Source organism: Phaethon lepturus, unplaced genomic scaffold (genome assembly GCF_000687285.1).
Source record: "Phaethon lepturus isolate BGI_N335 unplaced genomic scaffold, ASM68728v1 scaffold14740, whole genome shotgun sequence".
NCBI classification, from domain to species: Eukaryota; Metazoa; Chordata; class Aves; order Phaethontiformes; family Phaethontidae; genus Phaethon; species Phaethon lepturus.
The window spans coordinates 1,408-17,298 of NW_010511284.1; the positions used below are offsets into that span (position 1 = coordinate 1,408).

The following is a 15,891-nucleotide window of genomic DNA, read 5'->3' on the forward strand; positions in this document are numbered from 1 at the left end:
GAAAGGACTAGAAAGTGGCACAGCGTTTGTGTGCTGGATGGAATGTTGAGGACTGGCAGAGACGATTAGAAAAGCTGGCAGCAAATTCCAGTGAGGGCCTGCACTGGTTAGTGGGAAGATGCTAACTGGGACGAAGCTGGGGTTGGGCTGGTAACCCAATGCAGTTCAGTTTGCTTAACACCCCTTTCCCTCCCGTGCCATTTTGGAATTTCAGAACGGGCCTGGCCATCACTTCGATGGACACAAATTTAAAACGTTTTGAGTATGGGCAATAATGTTGCTGGATACCATCTGACCATCTGTTCAGTTGGCCTCAACCTGACTATGAATAATCCATTTTAGTTGTTTCCTGGTTTGATGTTTGTTTTGCTGGTGCTATGCTGTATGCTGTGGGATTACTTAAAGGACCAGCTTGCAATAAATGTTCTGCAATAAAAGCTGTACAACCCCCTCTCTATGGTATAATTAAACTGATTTGCTGTCAGATTATTTAGCAGAGCAGTTGAGATAAGAATGATCTTCACGTGACTCAAGCATAGTTCTTCAGTGTACTTAAGGAAGTGAGTCTATCATGTTTGCGGTATAGTATCAATGTGAAGTATGGACAGTTAAAAATATTTTTAGTTACTACTTTGTAATATCATTACAAAGCTATGCTGTTGCAATAGGTTGGGGTTTAAACAATATCATCAGGATACACACAAGGAGATAAGGTGATATGAAAGATGGGCAATAAGTGGCAGCCTTCACTGTCTCTCTTCAGAGAGGTGTCATCAGGAAACACGGGCACTTTTGCCAGACAAGCGCTAACATTTTCCTGGCAGGCGTAAAGTTTCTGTCTAAAAGTTCGTACTGAGCCTGCAGACTTCATGAAGCTATTGTAATTTGAGATGCGTCATATTTTTATTGCGTTGCTGTGTTAACTCTGAAACCTGAGAGTGATAATGTGATGTCACCTTTAATTTTCACAATGTTGAAAATCATACGGTATGCTAGAAAGCAGGGCTGTTTTGTAGTGTTGTCTGTCATCTTTTTGTGGCATGCCGGTGGCTGGAACAGTATGCAGCATAGAGGGAACATCACTCCTGTATTGCCTTTTCAGTCCAACTTTGTAGTGAAGGGCCAGTCACATGCTTTTCCAGTGTTGTTCTTACCTTCGTGAATATTCTTTGTTCTAGGGCAATGAAATGTGTTAATCTGGTTACTTTTATTTTCTCTTTTTCAGCTAGTGGAAGTGTTAAAGACACCTTTGTTGGAGCCAGAAATGGACAATACAGGCTTTTAAAAATAGTCATTGACAATGGTTAGTCAAATTGCAATATTTTTCTCTGATTCTTTCAGATATTTTCCTAGTTGTTTTAGTGACCTACATGTACAATTTTTTAAAAAACGAAACTCTGCAAAACTTAATGTTACTAGGGTCTTTCATATACAGAAGGTAAAAAAAAAAAAAGATTTAAGTTTTGGTGATGCTAAGCTTTTCAGTATGAAGCTACTGTATTTTTGCATTTGAATTTTTCTTTCAAATGTCATTTCATATTTTACCAAGAACTGCTGTGTATTTCATATGGGTAATATAAATGAGCTTACTCTTATCTTCTTACTAAAGAAAGAGTAGAGGAAAAAAAGTTCCACACCTGTGTAGTTTTTCTACACTTTGGTTACTTTCATAAGGCAAAGAGATTCTCACATGGCAACTAGTCACTTTAGATGAAGTACAAATGTTACCTGCCTGTTATACTGGGATCCGCTGTGTGTAGAAAGTCCTATTAAAGCAGATGTTTAAGTAGGAATCTGGCTACATAGAAATTATCTTGAAAAATCTGTAATTTTGTACAAATTTTCAAAGCTAAAACCATTCCTTAAAGTCTCACATATATGTATAAATATAACATTATGCAATTTCTTGCAGAACTTGAGTTTGATCTTTGAACTTCTTGGCAAGTGATCAAGGCTGCAAACATTGCAAGATAGAATGCATGGTTGTTTTTTTGTTGTTTTTTTTTTTAATAACAGTGCTGGTTGACTGTATAAGACCCTTCATGGTTTAGTTCCTATTTTCAAGCACATCAAATGCCCACTTTGGGTTTTTTCTTCTTTCTGGAGTTCATTCATTTACAGTACACTGAAATACCTGTTAGCTGGAAAATGGTACCTGTATGTACGTGTACATACACATGCATACTTTTATTGTTAGGTAAATAACCTACTGTTACCTTCTTTGTGTTTGTTTTTGTTAGCAAGTTTTCTGACTTTTTAATATTGCTTTCCTTAAGGAAGTGGCAATAGTAATGTTATAGGCAAGTCACTGTGGTAAAGTCTCACTAGCACAAGGTAGCAAATGCTGGCATACCACTGAATTTTTTTTTCCCATTAGGCAAGTTAAAACAATATGCTTTTGTGTATATGCTACTTTTGAATATGAAATGAAGCCTATAAATAAGATATAAATGGAAGACATTCTGTATTTTTTGTGTGTGTGTCTGTGTTTGTGTCTGTGTGTATTTATATATATATATATGCATTTTGTCTGTATGTAGAAGCAGAATCGAGTCTTTGATACTATTTTCCACAGTTCAAAAAGAAACCTTTCAAACTCCCAGAATACCAGAAGAGGGACAGTTGCCTCATCTGTTTGCAGGAGCTTTCAGCAACTGTCTTTAGTCAACAGATAACAGTCAAATTGAGTTCTCCTAATCTGAGTTAGTATGAGAAGAGGTTTGCTGCTGGGCGATAGAGTTCCTCTGATAGTCTTTGCCTCTTTTAAATACAAGTGACTATAAAGCCACCTAGAGTTCAGAATTGGCAAGTACATTCTGAATACTCTGGTCTAGGTATACAACTTCAGCTACTTTGCATCTAATTCAGAGAAGGGCCAAACACCCTCTCCCTGAACTGTTCACGTTCTGTGACTTACTGTGGTAAAGTGTCTTGATCTGAAAGTTTTGCTGTAGAGGCATTTGGATACTGTTGTACTTTTCTCTGAAGTTTTAGAAGTTAGGTCCTAGACTCTCAAAAGATATTTTGTATACTAGCTATCATGATAGTCCTCAAACTGTTGGAGGACCCCATTTAAACAAGGTATTTCTCTTTTGGTTGTGGGGGCTATTATTTATTAGGAAGCTGGTAAATGTTTTGAAAGACTCTATACTAATACTTTCCTTTGGAAGCTGAGATACGATGTATAAATAAGAGAAAAATCTTCTTGCTACAGCTGTTCACATAATTAAATCTCATCGGAAGTATTCTATACAGACTTAAGCCAATTATACATAATAAACCACTACAGTGATTTAAAGAGACCATGGTTATGAAGCTGTATTAGAAAGAGGTTTATCTACTTACATAGTCAAGTTAAAGTGATTAGTGCACGCATATTCATTCTAAACTCTTTTCATTGTATAACTGAGTATTGACTCCTTACAATGAGTGCAAGCACTAATACATTATAGCAAGAGCATCAATAATTCTAAAATTTAAAAGCTTACTCTCATCTTGTTTCTACTTAAGTATTCAAATTTTAAAAATAACCTAACTGGCAGAAGACAGTTTTTATTTCCCTTCTGTGTACATTATGCTAAAAACACTAACATCAATCTTATCCCTTCAGGTCAAAAAACTTGATGACAACCAGCACATTACTTCTCAACTATTTGTATTTGGGTTGAAGTAAGTTAGGGTTTGAACACACACAGCTTTTGTAGGAACTCACGTGCTTTCACATGGCCTGTTTCTGACTTCCGTTCTTGTGGACGTAATTATGAAAGATGAAGTGTCTGATTAATTGTTTATTGTAATTGCTGATTTTGAAAAACAGTATTAACTCTATTGTTGCTAACCTGTAGCTTTGGCTATTTGTTATAGAGCAGCTTATTGTGGGATCCACTAGGCGGCCAGCTGGATCATGGGAGAAGGATTATGATTCCTTTGTCCTTCCCCTTCTTGAAGACAGGCAACCATGTTATATATTATACAGACTAGATTCTCAGAATGCTCAAGGATATGAATGGATCTTCATTGCATGGTCACCTGATCACTCTCCTGTAAGTAACAAGTCATCAGAGGTTTCATGTTGTTAGTGATTTTTCAACAGTGCCATTCGATCTGAATCCTAGCTATGAAGGAAGAGTTTTGGAGGAATGAAGCATTCCCCAACCTTCCCCTCACTTCCTCCCAAGAGAACTGGGAAAACATCTTTCTTGAAGCTGATTGAGGAGCAATATCAGCGAGTCTAGGTGGAATGCAGCTGATCCAATTTATTTCTAGCCTGACTGGAGGAGACAAGACAATGTTTTTGCCCTGTTTATTTGTCTGTCTTTAAGTCAGTGTTTCATGAAAATTCATGGAAGGATATAGGACAGAAATCTTAATGGGTGTTATCATAGAGGGAAGGATTATAGTGTGAGCTCAAGCTGTTTATTCTGTTTGGCTTGCTGGCTGCCCAGCTGGCAGCTGTGGATCTGTGACCTGCCACAGAATATAGTTTCTTAGGCAGTAGTTAGACAACATGGGAGGGAACAGAAGTTAGTGTAAGGATTTCTAAGAGAAACTAGGATACTGTGTAAAGGTTCTGAGAATGCGAGATAAGGGAAGACAGAAAGTAAAGCTATTCCCGTATTTCTACTACTTTCACTAGTAGTTAGGAAATAGTAAGACACCAAGAGTTAGAGTGTGTAGAAGAGATTAGTTGGAAAAGGTATTGTGGTGAGGATGGCATGATGGTGAAATAAGGTGGGAAAATGGGACTGTTGAAAGAGAAGTAAGTGACTGTGTTAGACACAAGTAGATAGGGAGCAAACACCATTAGATCTTTTGCCCCCAGAAAATTTCTTTTTTTCCACTCCGTAGTTGAACCAAAACTATCTGAAGTCACTCTCAAATAAAAAATAATAATTAATTATTTGCAGTCTGCTCTTCCCCTATCTGTTGTATCCATTAATACACAGTCCAGTGACAGAAGATCTAAACAGTTGCGGGTTTTGCCGTTTAAAATTCATAAAGATTATGTTGACTTGGTTTTTTTAATCTTAAAAAAAAGCTCATACTCTTACTAAAGCTGCAGTTTAGTTTTGGAATTACTTTGATAATAATGCATAGTATCATGCCCCTGAGAATTTAATAACGTATGTTAGTATAGTGATCCAGAGCTCATTCCATGGAGTTTATTCTTTATTAAGAATTACAACTTCGACATGCAGTTTCAACACTTAAAATACTTTCTTCAGAAAAGGTGATTGCTAATGGACTTGGTACACCAACACGCTAGATTCTCTGTGTACACCAAAGAAAAAAAAAAAAAGAACGCAAACCAAAACAACACTGTTTTATGATACCCTAGGTTCGTCAAAAAATGTTGTATGCAGCAACCCGAGCAACACTTAAGAAAGAATTTGGAGGTGGTCATATTAAGGATGAAGTATTTGGAACAGTACAGGTATGTTTTTCTTTTTAAAGTCAGAACACTGGCTTTAAATACAAAATATAGTAGCTGATGTTACTGGTATGAATTTGTGGTGTTTCTGCTCTTTTTCGTTAAGGAAAAAAAGAGTTAAAAGCTATGTGTATTATTCCAATGTTAAAATGTAATTGCTCTCATTTGAACAAGTATCTAAGTATGTTTAACAATTTCAGGCTAAGTCCTTGCTTCAAATGGCTGTGAAAGAGAAATAATCTAGGAATAATAGGAGCATCTCTTAATCTCACTGCATGCATGTGAATCCCCAAAAAGCTCTAACACTGGCCAGTCATATACACAAGTCATGTTGGATGTATGGTTCTGAATCGAAGTGGGTTAGAACAGCTACCTGCAAGCCATTAATGTCTGAAAATAAACCAAGGATATTAAGCTGTCAGTTCTTTAGTATTTGACCATAAAATGTAATTCAAATCCATGGTTGCCATCTTAACTTATGGAAGCAGAATTTTAGTAGCTACTAATTTGTTCAATGAAAACACTAATAGTTGACTGTTCACGTATGGTAAGATAATTGGAAGGTGCATGTATGAAATCTAACAAGCTTCTAAGGAATGTTGAAAAGCTTGCAAGTGCTGTGCTTGTAAGGAAAGATGAGGCTATTGTGTTACCTTGGTTTCCTTGGGAAAAAAGCCTTACCCGGTTGTGATTTCAGCCTGTTTCTCAAGGCAGACGTCAGACAGTCTTGACTTTGTAATCTATTGCCAGTTTTAAAGAAATACGTGTTAGAGTTCTCAAAGATAGGGAATTCCTATAGCTTTCATGAAAACTGATCATTACTCAGAGATCCAAATTATCATTCTCCTTTTCCTCTTTCAGCAAAGGGAGAGAGAGCGCAGCAGTTATCTTCTGTTTGGCCTGTTAATTCATCATATGCACAAATCTGAATGTGGAGCACTGCCACTATTGACACAGGGAGCTCGTGCTGAAGGAAAGGAAGGAGTTTTGAGGAAGAATAAAGGATATTGTAGTGGGAAAAAAAAACTCTGGAAGAGACATGGGCTGTTGTGGACAGGCAAATTCATAAGGATATGGGGCTAATAATTCTGCTGCTCATCAAGTAATTCTTGATGAATTACATGTATTAACCTCAATACCTCTGGACTCCTGAAACAAGACATAATGGAATATTGGCACTGGAAATTGTATTTGGGAAGATCTGTCTCTTTCAGAAAGGGAAGAGCTAAGAAGGAGCTTTCTCTTTCTCAAAATTTAAGTATAAAATCATATTCATATTATTACGTAAAGTCCTGCCCTTTTCTGAGTGAGCACCTTAATTATAAAAACACAACAGTATTTGCCTCTGGTATCAACCTTCTTGGAGAGGGCCAGAACTGACACTGAGTATTAATGAATTCCCCAAAGTGGTTATCAGAATTCTGTGATGTTGCATCCTCAACTATTTGCAGTATCATGTGCTTATTCCCTGTCCTAAGGTAGCATTTCTGTCTCCCATATTTTTAGATAGAAAACTACTAATATGCTACCAGTCTGAGCATGCAAATTTTATAAGAAGATAGATTTATTTTTTTTATTTATTTATTAGAATTGTGGCAATTTTGTGAGGAACTTCATGCATACAGTCTTCATTAATCCTGATTTTTGAATTAGCAAGGTAATTAGGGACCGATTGTGGAAATGCTGCTCACAGTACAATTGGGTACAAGAGCAGCCCCGTGAACCTTGCTATACAGGAGGATGAGCTGAATCTGCAAATGCACTTGTAATCCATTCAAATAAAATGACCACAACTATATGGGAAATGTGTTTTTTTTTATGCTGCATAGAGCATCTTTGAAGAGAACTTCTATAACCAATATTGATATTGTGCTTTCAGGATGATGTTTCACTGAATGGATATAAAAAATATTTGATATCACAGTCCTCCCCTGCGCCCCTGACTGCAGCAGAAGAGGAACTTCGACAAATTAAGATTAATGAGGTACCTACAGTGTCTTCGAGTATGGGTGGGCAACTGGGTGCAGAGTTCCAAATGTATTGTTGGGAAAAAGTCTTTCTAGGGTAAAAAAGGGCAGAACAGGAAATGGAAAGTTCCAGGAAGTTTGAGTGGATGAGAATATAAATTTATGAGTGAGTTGCGATTGCTGGATGATGATGGTGGAGTTGAAGTGCCATGATCTTGCTGAGTTTGCAAGGCCTAGTGTCTGAGTCAGATGCCTCACAACTACAGAGCTTAATTGTTGCAACTTTGGCCCTTAACATGCTTTTAATATCACTGGATATGCTTCATTGTGAGAGGTGACAGAGCACTGGCACAGGTTGCTCAGAGAGGTTGTGGAGTTTCCATCTTGAGAGACTCAAAAGCTGTCTGGACAGAGACTTGGACAGCTGCCTCTAAGTGGCCCTGATTGAGCAGGGTGGTTGGACAAGGTGACCTCTGGAGGTGCCTTCCAACCTCAACCATTCTGTGATTGCCTACGTACACTTCCCGTAGTGGCAGAAATTATAGAGAAAACACAAAATAGCAACTTTTACAGTGAATTATTGCCAGGAGTATTTCAGCAGTCTTATCCCTAGAGGAAACGTACTCAGCTTCCAGCACCAGTGTGTTTGTCTTTAAGACTGAGAGGAAGTGAATGGAATTCCAGGAAAAATCCAAATCAAGTAGCTAGTCCTTTTAAGCGATTGATTTGCTTTTGATAGGAATGCTTTATAAAAAAAACACTAACTAACGCCTTTAACCAAATAATTTGATGATTGCCAGCTAGCTAGTGACTGAAAAGTGTCAGAGAATTCTTCCTCACATTTTTCCTTCACTTGATCAGTGTTTGTGTTCAGACATGTATTAAAATAGGTCATGTGCTGATCTTATTAGTTCTTTAGGCTTGTATTTTACAGCCATGGTACATGTGTTTGAAATATCGTTTCTGCAGCTGGATGCCAGCAAACCATCATGTTAAATGCAGCTCTCTACCTTCTCTAATGTTTTCACTCTACCATGCTTTTGCTGCAACTTTTTGTTTATTGACTTTTTTTTAGTTGTGTCTTTTGTTATTTTCCATGTCTAATTTTGATTATTCCACTGTAGAAATGCAATCATCATAAAACACTGCATTGTACTTGAACAGCTTTAAACCCCCCCCCCACACACACTAATGAATGTAAAACTTCTGTGGTATTGATCACTTCTGGTATTAGTATTGTGTCATATGCACTACATACGTTGTGTTTAACGGCTGATTCATGCAGACTAAAACCTTATATGCTATTATGAAACTTCAGCATCAATAGCTGTGCTTTTCAGAGATATATAAACTGCAGATTGCTGCCATTTTGTCTTTGTTTGAAACATCTTGCAGTGCATTAACTTATGTAATTTCTCTCGTTTCCACTGTTATGAAGGCTGTAATTAGACTTAGAAACTAAAAGCTTACTCATTAAAAAAAATTTTTTAAATTGAGTTTTCCATATGTATGTCTTTCATAATTGCCCTAAGAAGTATTTTACTGGGTCAGATCAAAGGATCATCTAATCTGCCTTCAAGTCCCTGAGTGAACAACAGCAGAAATCTAGGAAGGGTGTAAGAGCAGGGCAAGGCAGCCATGGTAATTCCCTTGAATACTCTTCTGTTACCTCCACACTTGCAGGTAGGGATCCTCCTGAGCAAGAGATGGTGCCTTACTATATAATTATTCTTAATGGATGTTTCATCCATCATCTAGTCTTGTCGTTTTTCTAAATGCACATAGTTTTTGTTGGCCACAGACCCTACAGTAGTGTATTCCACAGCTTGACAAAGTACTATGTAAAGAATCACTGCCTGCTATCTACTAGTTTATTCTGATATCCCCACATACTGTGTGGGGAAGGCAGAGAAAAGTCATTAAGTTGTTCTTCAGTTTCTGCCGCCCCTTTGATAAAGCCAGCCATAGCCCAGAAAGCCAGCCTTATCCTGGGCTGCATAAAAAGCAGCATGACCAGCAAGTCGAGGGAGGTGATTCTGCCCCTCTGCTCCGCTCTGGTGAAGACCCCACCTGGAGTCCTGCATCCAGCTCTGGAGTCCTCAGCACAGCAAAGACATGGACCTGTTGGAGTGAGTCCAGAGGAGGGCCACAAAAATGATCAGAGGGATGGAACACCTCTCCTATGAAGAAAAGCTGAGAGTTGGGGTTGTTCAGCCTGGAGAAGAGAAGGCTCTGTGGACATCTTATTGCAGCCTTTCAGTACTTAAAGGGGGCTTATAGGAAAGATGGGGACAGATGTTTTAGAAGGGCCTGTTGTGATAGGGTAGGTTTAGGCTAGATACAGGGAAGAAATTTTTCACACTGAGGGTAGTGAAACATGGACAGAGGTTGCCCAGAGAGGTGATAGATGCCCCATCCCTGGCAACATTCCAGGTCAGGTTGGACGGGGCTCTGAGCGACCTGGTCTAGCTGAAGATGTCCCTGCTCATTGCAGGGGCGTTGGACTAGATGACCTTTAAAGGTCCCTTCCAACCATAGAATTCTATGATTCTATATCCAGGGACCTCTGTTGTATTCCTTACCAGTTACCTTTTCTGGGCTGAAGAGTTCTAACCGAGGTAGTTCTTGCTCCTAAAGGCAGCATTCCATACTTCTGATTCTTTTGCTTTTCTCTACAGTTTTTCCTGTTCTGCTGTATAATTTATGAGATGGAGGGATGGGGAAGGCAGAACTGCATGTGGTATTCAAGATGCAGGCATATTACTGGTATCTACAGTGCGTAATGATGTGTTCTGTTCTCTGCTCGTTTTCTAACAATCCATAACATTTCATTTGTGGGTGGGGAGTGTTGGGTTTTTTTTCATTTTTGCCAAGACTGGCCACTGGGCTTATATTTTCAAAGATATTTGGTGTGACCTGCAAGGTCTTGCTGCTGAATAGTAAGTAGTAGCTACCTCAACTCCATCACCATACTGGTAGAAGAGAGGTTATTTTTTTCTCCTCTGTACGTTACTTTACATTTATTCACAGGAAATTTCATCTGCCATTTTATTATCCATGACTCAGCAGCCATCACTAACAAATCTTACGGTGTGAATTTAAATATTTTGAAGTGACTAGGTTGCTTTTGTTTTGCTTTAATGGTTTGAAAAGTGTTGCAGTACGGACAAGTAGATTTTGTTTATTTTCTTAAACCTGGAGTTATGCTGGGTTACTCTGTTCCCTTGCCTGTCCCCATACTTCACAGCTGGTTTTTATGTTTTTTTTTCTACTTGTATTTCAGTATGGTTTATGTAATATGGTATGTTGTTATGGTTTATTATTTTTGTGATGACTATTTTATGTTTATTAATCAGGCTTTTATGCAGATAGATTTTACAAATAATTTTTATATAAACTTCATAAATTTATCAGTGTTTATACAGAAGTCAGCTCTTCCACCTGCTATCTTCTCCTCTTTCTTTGTTGCTGACAAGCTGTTCTTAAAATATGGAGTAAAATTCAATGTTGCCCCAAGTATCTTTGTTTTTTATCTTTTGATCAGTTGGTTTCATATTTCATAAGCATCTCTTTTTAATTAAAGCTGAACATCTTCTAGTTGATAGATCTAAGACACGCACTTTCCATTTTGTACACTTTTCTGACTTTTCCTGCTTCATCACCAATGTTAAATATAGTTGTGAAATTATAAAAATAAGTCAATATATTCAAAAGCTAATACTTAGACAGTAAGTTCAGACTTGAGAAAGCTGGAGGCCAGAGCTCATTTTGAGAGAAACTGCATGGATGTTAAAATAAACATAAATTCTTAAAAAAGACTTTAAAATAACTGTTGTTTTCTCTGAAATTACTTGTGACTAACATGGATTGTGAACAGTTGTCTAGCTTGCAGTTACCAAGGAGTTTTTTGACTTTGTGTTAGACCTTCTAGAAGTCAAAAATTAAGATTTTGTTTGTTTGTTTTGTTTGCTTTCTTTTTGGTATAGGCTTTTGGGGGGACGGTATTAAAGCAGGAGGGAGGGAAGTTGCTTTGTTTTTCCTTGAAGATCAGTTTGTCTCATAAGATATAACTTCTCTCTCTTCCTCTGAAAATTTTGACTCCTTAGAAATGACATTCATATGTTTTGATCTAAAATTTTTCAAGATATAACCAAGTTTATAAGCAATATTGTCAGTTCAAAAGTATAACGCAACATATGAAAATCAAGCTCTTTCCTCCTGGCTTATTATATCTTTACACCAGAATTTAACTTAGAGCTTCTTCACTGACAGTTGAGCCAGTTTTCCCTCTGATGATTCTGTTGGCTCTGCAAAGCTAGCTGTTTCAGAGATATGAAACTGTTTTCAGGTAAGCAAGCAAGCATGACCTGTGAATTAAAAAATGCAATTCTGTTGTATATGGGGATGATGTTTTAGGGTAGTTTATTCTCAGCATAGCTGCTTCTAACTCTGTGTGTAACCATACACAATGCATTGTCCGTTATTGTATGAAACCAAATGAATGCTTGCAGGTTTCTGTTTACATCTCAGTTGACTTGTGTTCCAGGTACAGACGGATGTTGGTGTAGATACCAAGCATCAAACCTTGCAAGGAGTAGCATTCCCCATTGCTAAAGAAGCTATTCAGGCTTTGGAGAAATTGAAAAATAAGAAACTGAATTATGTACAACTGGCAAGTATAAAATACTTTAACTATTTCTTAATAGTGAGTATAAAATAGATTACCCGCACATTAAACAGTGTGTGTTCGTGATGTGCACTGATGAATTACCATTCTGTATTAGATTAATTTTTTTTTTTTTCCATCCTGTCATGTTCTCTGGTTTGCTTTCTATGTGTTAACTATATTCAGGTTTGCTTTGTTAACAGCAAATTGATATGAAAAATGAAACTATTATTTTGGCCAACACACTTCATACTGAACTTAAGGACTTGCCAAAAAGAATTCCAAAGGATGCTGCACGTTACCACTTTTTCCTATATAAGCATGCCCATGAAGGAGACTACTTGGAATCCATAGGTATGAGAAAATTTCCCAACATGAAATTTCATTGGCTTGTTTCAAGTAATTTAGTAATTTTGAGGCAGAGAGAAAGATGTATCATAAAAGTAATTTGTGTGTCAGCATGAGGATGAATTTCAGTCATTTGGTTGTGAAACTGACTTCTGGAGAGTCCTTACGGTTAGAAAGTAGTGAGCTATCCCTTTGATTATGAACACCCATAAATCAGTCATCATGTGAAAACATAAAGGTATTGGCCATCCTCTGATCCCCCATTTCAAATGAAACACTTGCTGAAGGAAAAAAGATCCAGAATGGTGTTACATTTTTCCCTTTCAGACTGCATAGTTGATTTGCAATGCCTCTCTGCTGTAAATGATTTTATGATACAGGTTTTGATGGATTGTAGTTACGGTCTGATTTGTGGATGGGTTTTTTTTTTTCCCCTGCAGTTTTTATCTACTCTATGCCGGGGTATACCTGTAGTATACGAGAACGAATGCTCTACTCTAGTTGCAAAAGTCCACTGTTAGAAATTGTAGAAAGACAGTTGTGGATGCAGATAATTAGGAAGGTAAGTACATTGGGTATACTGGTATTTTCTCCATCCCTCTGTTCCCTTCTTAATATCTAACTGTCTCTGCCACCACCTTCTGTAAACAATGAAACAATTTTCTAACTATTAAAGTTTGTCCTGAACAAGAAATACTTGTTGATAAAGCTTCAGATACAAAGTTAAGTCATGGAAGCCTCTCTGTGCTTCATAATTTCTACACTTTCATAGCTTTAATTAACATATCCTTGTGCATCAAGGGAGTGTTTGAGAATACTTTGAAGGACTATTTAGAAGTAACATGATTTCTTACTAAAAGGCCTGTCATATTTTGGACCGCAACACATTGCTGTTGCTGAACGCTAAATTCCTTTAAAGCCAAGTCCTCCCCTTCTGTGTCAAGTGACAGCAATATGTATGCACATTGCTTTTACAGTTAGTGTTTAAAGTATGTTCTAGTGAAATTTTTTCATTCTTAAAATGTGGAGATTATGCTGGGACAATAAAAAAAATTTGTTTTAGAGGGGAGAACAAAGAAAGGAAATGTAGTTATGAAAGTTTGCATGCTGCTTTCTTATCTTTTATTAAGGAAGTTACTTTACAGAGGAGTAAATAAGCACTTGTTTCCTCATGGAATGTGTACTCCTCGTTAGTATTAGAATCATAGGATCATAGGATAGTTTGGGTTGGAAGGGACCTTTAAAGGACACCTAGTCCAACCCCCCTGCAATGAGCAGGGACATCTTCAACTAGATCAGGTTGCTTAGAGCCCCATCCAACCTGACCTGGAATGTTGCCAGGGATGGGGCATCTACCACCTCTCTGGGCAACCTGTGCCAGTGTTTCACCACCCTCAGTGTGAAAAATATCTTCCTTGTATGTAGTCTACATCTACCCTCTTTTAGTTTAAAACTGTTAGCCCTTGTCCTATCACTACAGACCCTGCTAAAAAGTCTGTCCACATGTACACTATGCTAAAGCTTGGGATGGAGGAAGTTTCTTGGCATATGTACTGTGTAGTTGTGCTTACATTTCAGGAAAAATAATTAAGTCAAATCGGACTTCATACTGGTAAAGAGTATAGTGGATTCTCAGAAACACTATCCAAGATTGCTGAGGGCATTAGGCAGAAGTTGGGGAACATTTCGTGCTAGACTCTGAACATTATTGCACATACGGTTTTAATATAGTATTTAGAACTTCAGCAAAATTTCTAAATGTTTTTAAATATGTCTTTAAGATGAATATGACAAATGTTTTTTTCCCCCAGATGGAAATAGATAATGGTGATGAGTTAACTGCTGACTTTCTTTATGAAGAGGTTCATCCGAAACAACATGCTCACAAACAAAGTTTTGCTAAACCAAAAGGTCCTGCGGGGAAGAGGGGAATACGAAGACTGATTAGAGGTCCAGCAGAGACTGAAACACCTAGTGATTAGAAACTGTTGTTTGCATTTGTTAAAGTAATACAGTAAGAAATTAAATTCTGGCTTTTGGTAATGAACTGAAATCATTCCATTCATAGATGCTAGGAAAAGAAAAAGCTCTTTTTACTCTTCTGACCTCAAGACTTTTTATATTGTTCCATGGTTATATTTCTGTTGACCATGTTCTATGACATGTGGAAGAGCTAATTGTTTTCAAGCTAGAAGAGGAAAACTAGGCTAGTACCCCATTATTTTAAATTAGAATCCATTATTTAATAGCTATACGTGTGAACATAACCTTTGCAGACATAAGACTATTAAGCCTGTGTATCCTGTGGGTAAGTTGCAGCTGTATGTCTAGATAACAAACCTGTATTCTTACGAGTAGCCTATTGAAACCCCTAAGATTTACCATGTGAGGAGAGCTGAAGGACAAATCTTTATTTTTCCTTGTAGCTCTTATGGACAGTAGTACAATGGAAGTTTTTTTTCTGGTTTTGACATGATGCATTGTTGGGTTTTGTTGTTTTGTTTAGTAGAAAAGATGAACTAAAATTACTCATCCATCAATTAATGTAAGCGTTCAGGGATAGCTCAATATTTTCCCATGCAAAAGCGTGGTCACTTCAAATTTGTAACTAATTTCATGGAATTGTCTTTTAAAGAAATCTGACATAAAACCACTATAGCTTTTCCAGACTTCTATACCACTCATAAGCCTTACATATTAGTACTGAATGACCAAGGAAAAGGTGATTAAAAATGCATGAGTTAGTATTCTCAGTATCCTATGGAGCTGCTTTCAAAGCAATATGCTTAAAGTTTCTAATAAATAACTGATTATCTGTGCACTTGGATCTAAAACTGTGTAAATTCAGTAAAAATTGAAATAGACTTGCTTCATAATGGCAAGTTAATCTTGAGATCCTATTGTGTTTGCAGTATCAACTGCAATTTTATCTTTCCAGGTATTCTGAAAATAACTTTTCCTAAGTGTTTGAACTTTAGTAGTAACTTAAATCTGTTACAAAGAAGTCCAACTAGGCCTAGAATAACTGCTGGCAGCACCTGGTTAGGATTTTGTTGTTTGGTTTGTTTTTCTTTTCACTTCTCAAAAATACTAAAATCAGCCAGAATACTCTAAACTTGATTGAACCATGAGTAATGTGTTTTAATAGGAAGAGGAAAAACAGATAATTTTAATAAGTGGATTAAAGAAGAATTAGATGTGGAAATCAAGTAATGGATGACCTTAAATATTTAAAATTGTGTAATGAGGCAAATACTAGTGGATAGATTATCTTCCCCAGTGGGGACTTGCTTTGTAGTGTCTTGTATGTGAGCTTTGTGTTGGGTTTTGTTTTTTGGGGTTTTTTTATTTTAAAGCTACATGGGAGTTGCAAGTGTTGGTTCACTGCATATAATCATAGGTGCTGGGTGTACACATTATATAGCTGAATCACGTGTTCACCTGGTGCAAGACAGATTTTAACCTAGGCTTGTAGGGAA

At 37.2% G+C, this 15,891-nt stretch overlaps 1 protein-coding gene across 1 annotated transcript; it reads left to right on the top strand.

Moving 5' to 3' along the window:
- Positions 1-1,225: 1,225 nt before the first annotated feature.
- On the top strand, positions 1,226-14,650 carry TWF1 (twinfilin actin-binding protein 1; the record flags this gene model as incomplete). Its single annotated transcript, XM_010283483.1, has 8 exons — positions 1,226-1,303; positions 3,865-4,043; positions 5,339-5,434; positions 7,311-7,415; positions 11,945-12,070; positions 12,268-12,418; positions 12,853-12,974; positions 14,224-14,650. Coding segments are annotated over 8 exons (1,028 nt in total), but the record flags the coding sequence as incomplete, so codon positions are not given.
- Between the last annotated feature and the right edge of the window lie 1,241 nt (positions 14,651-15,891).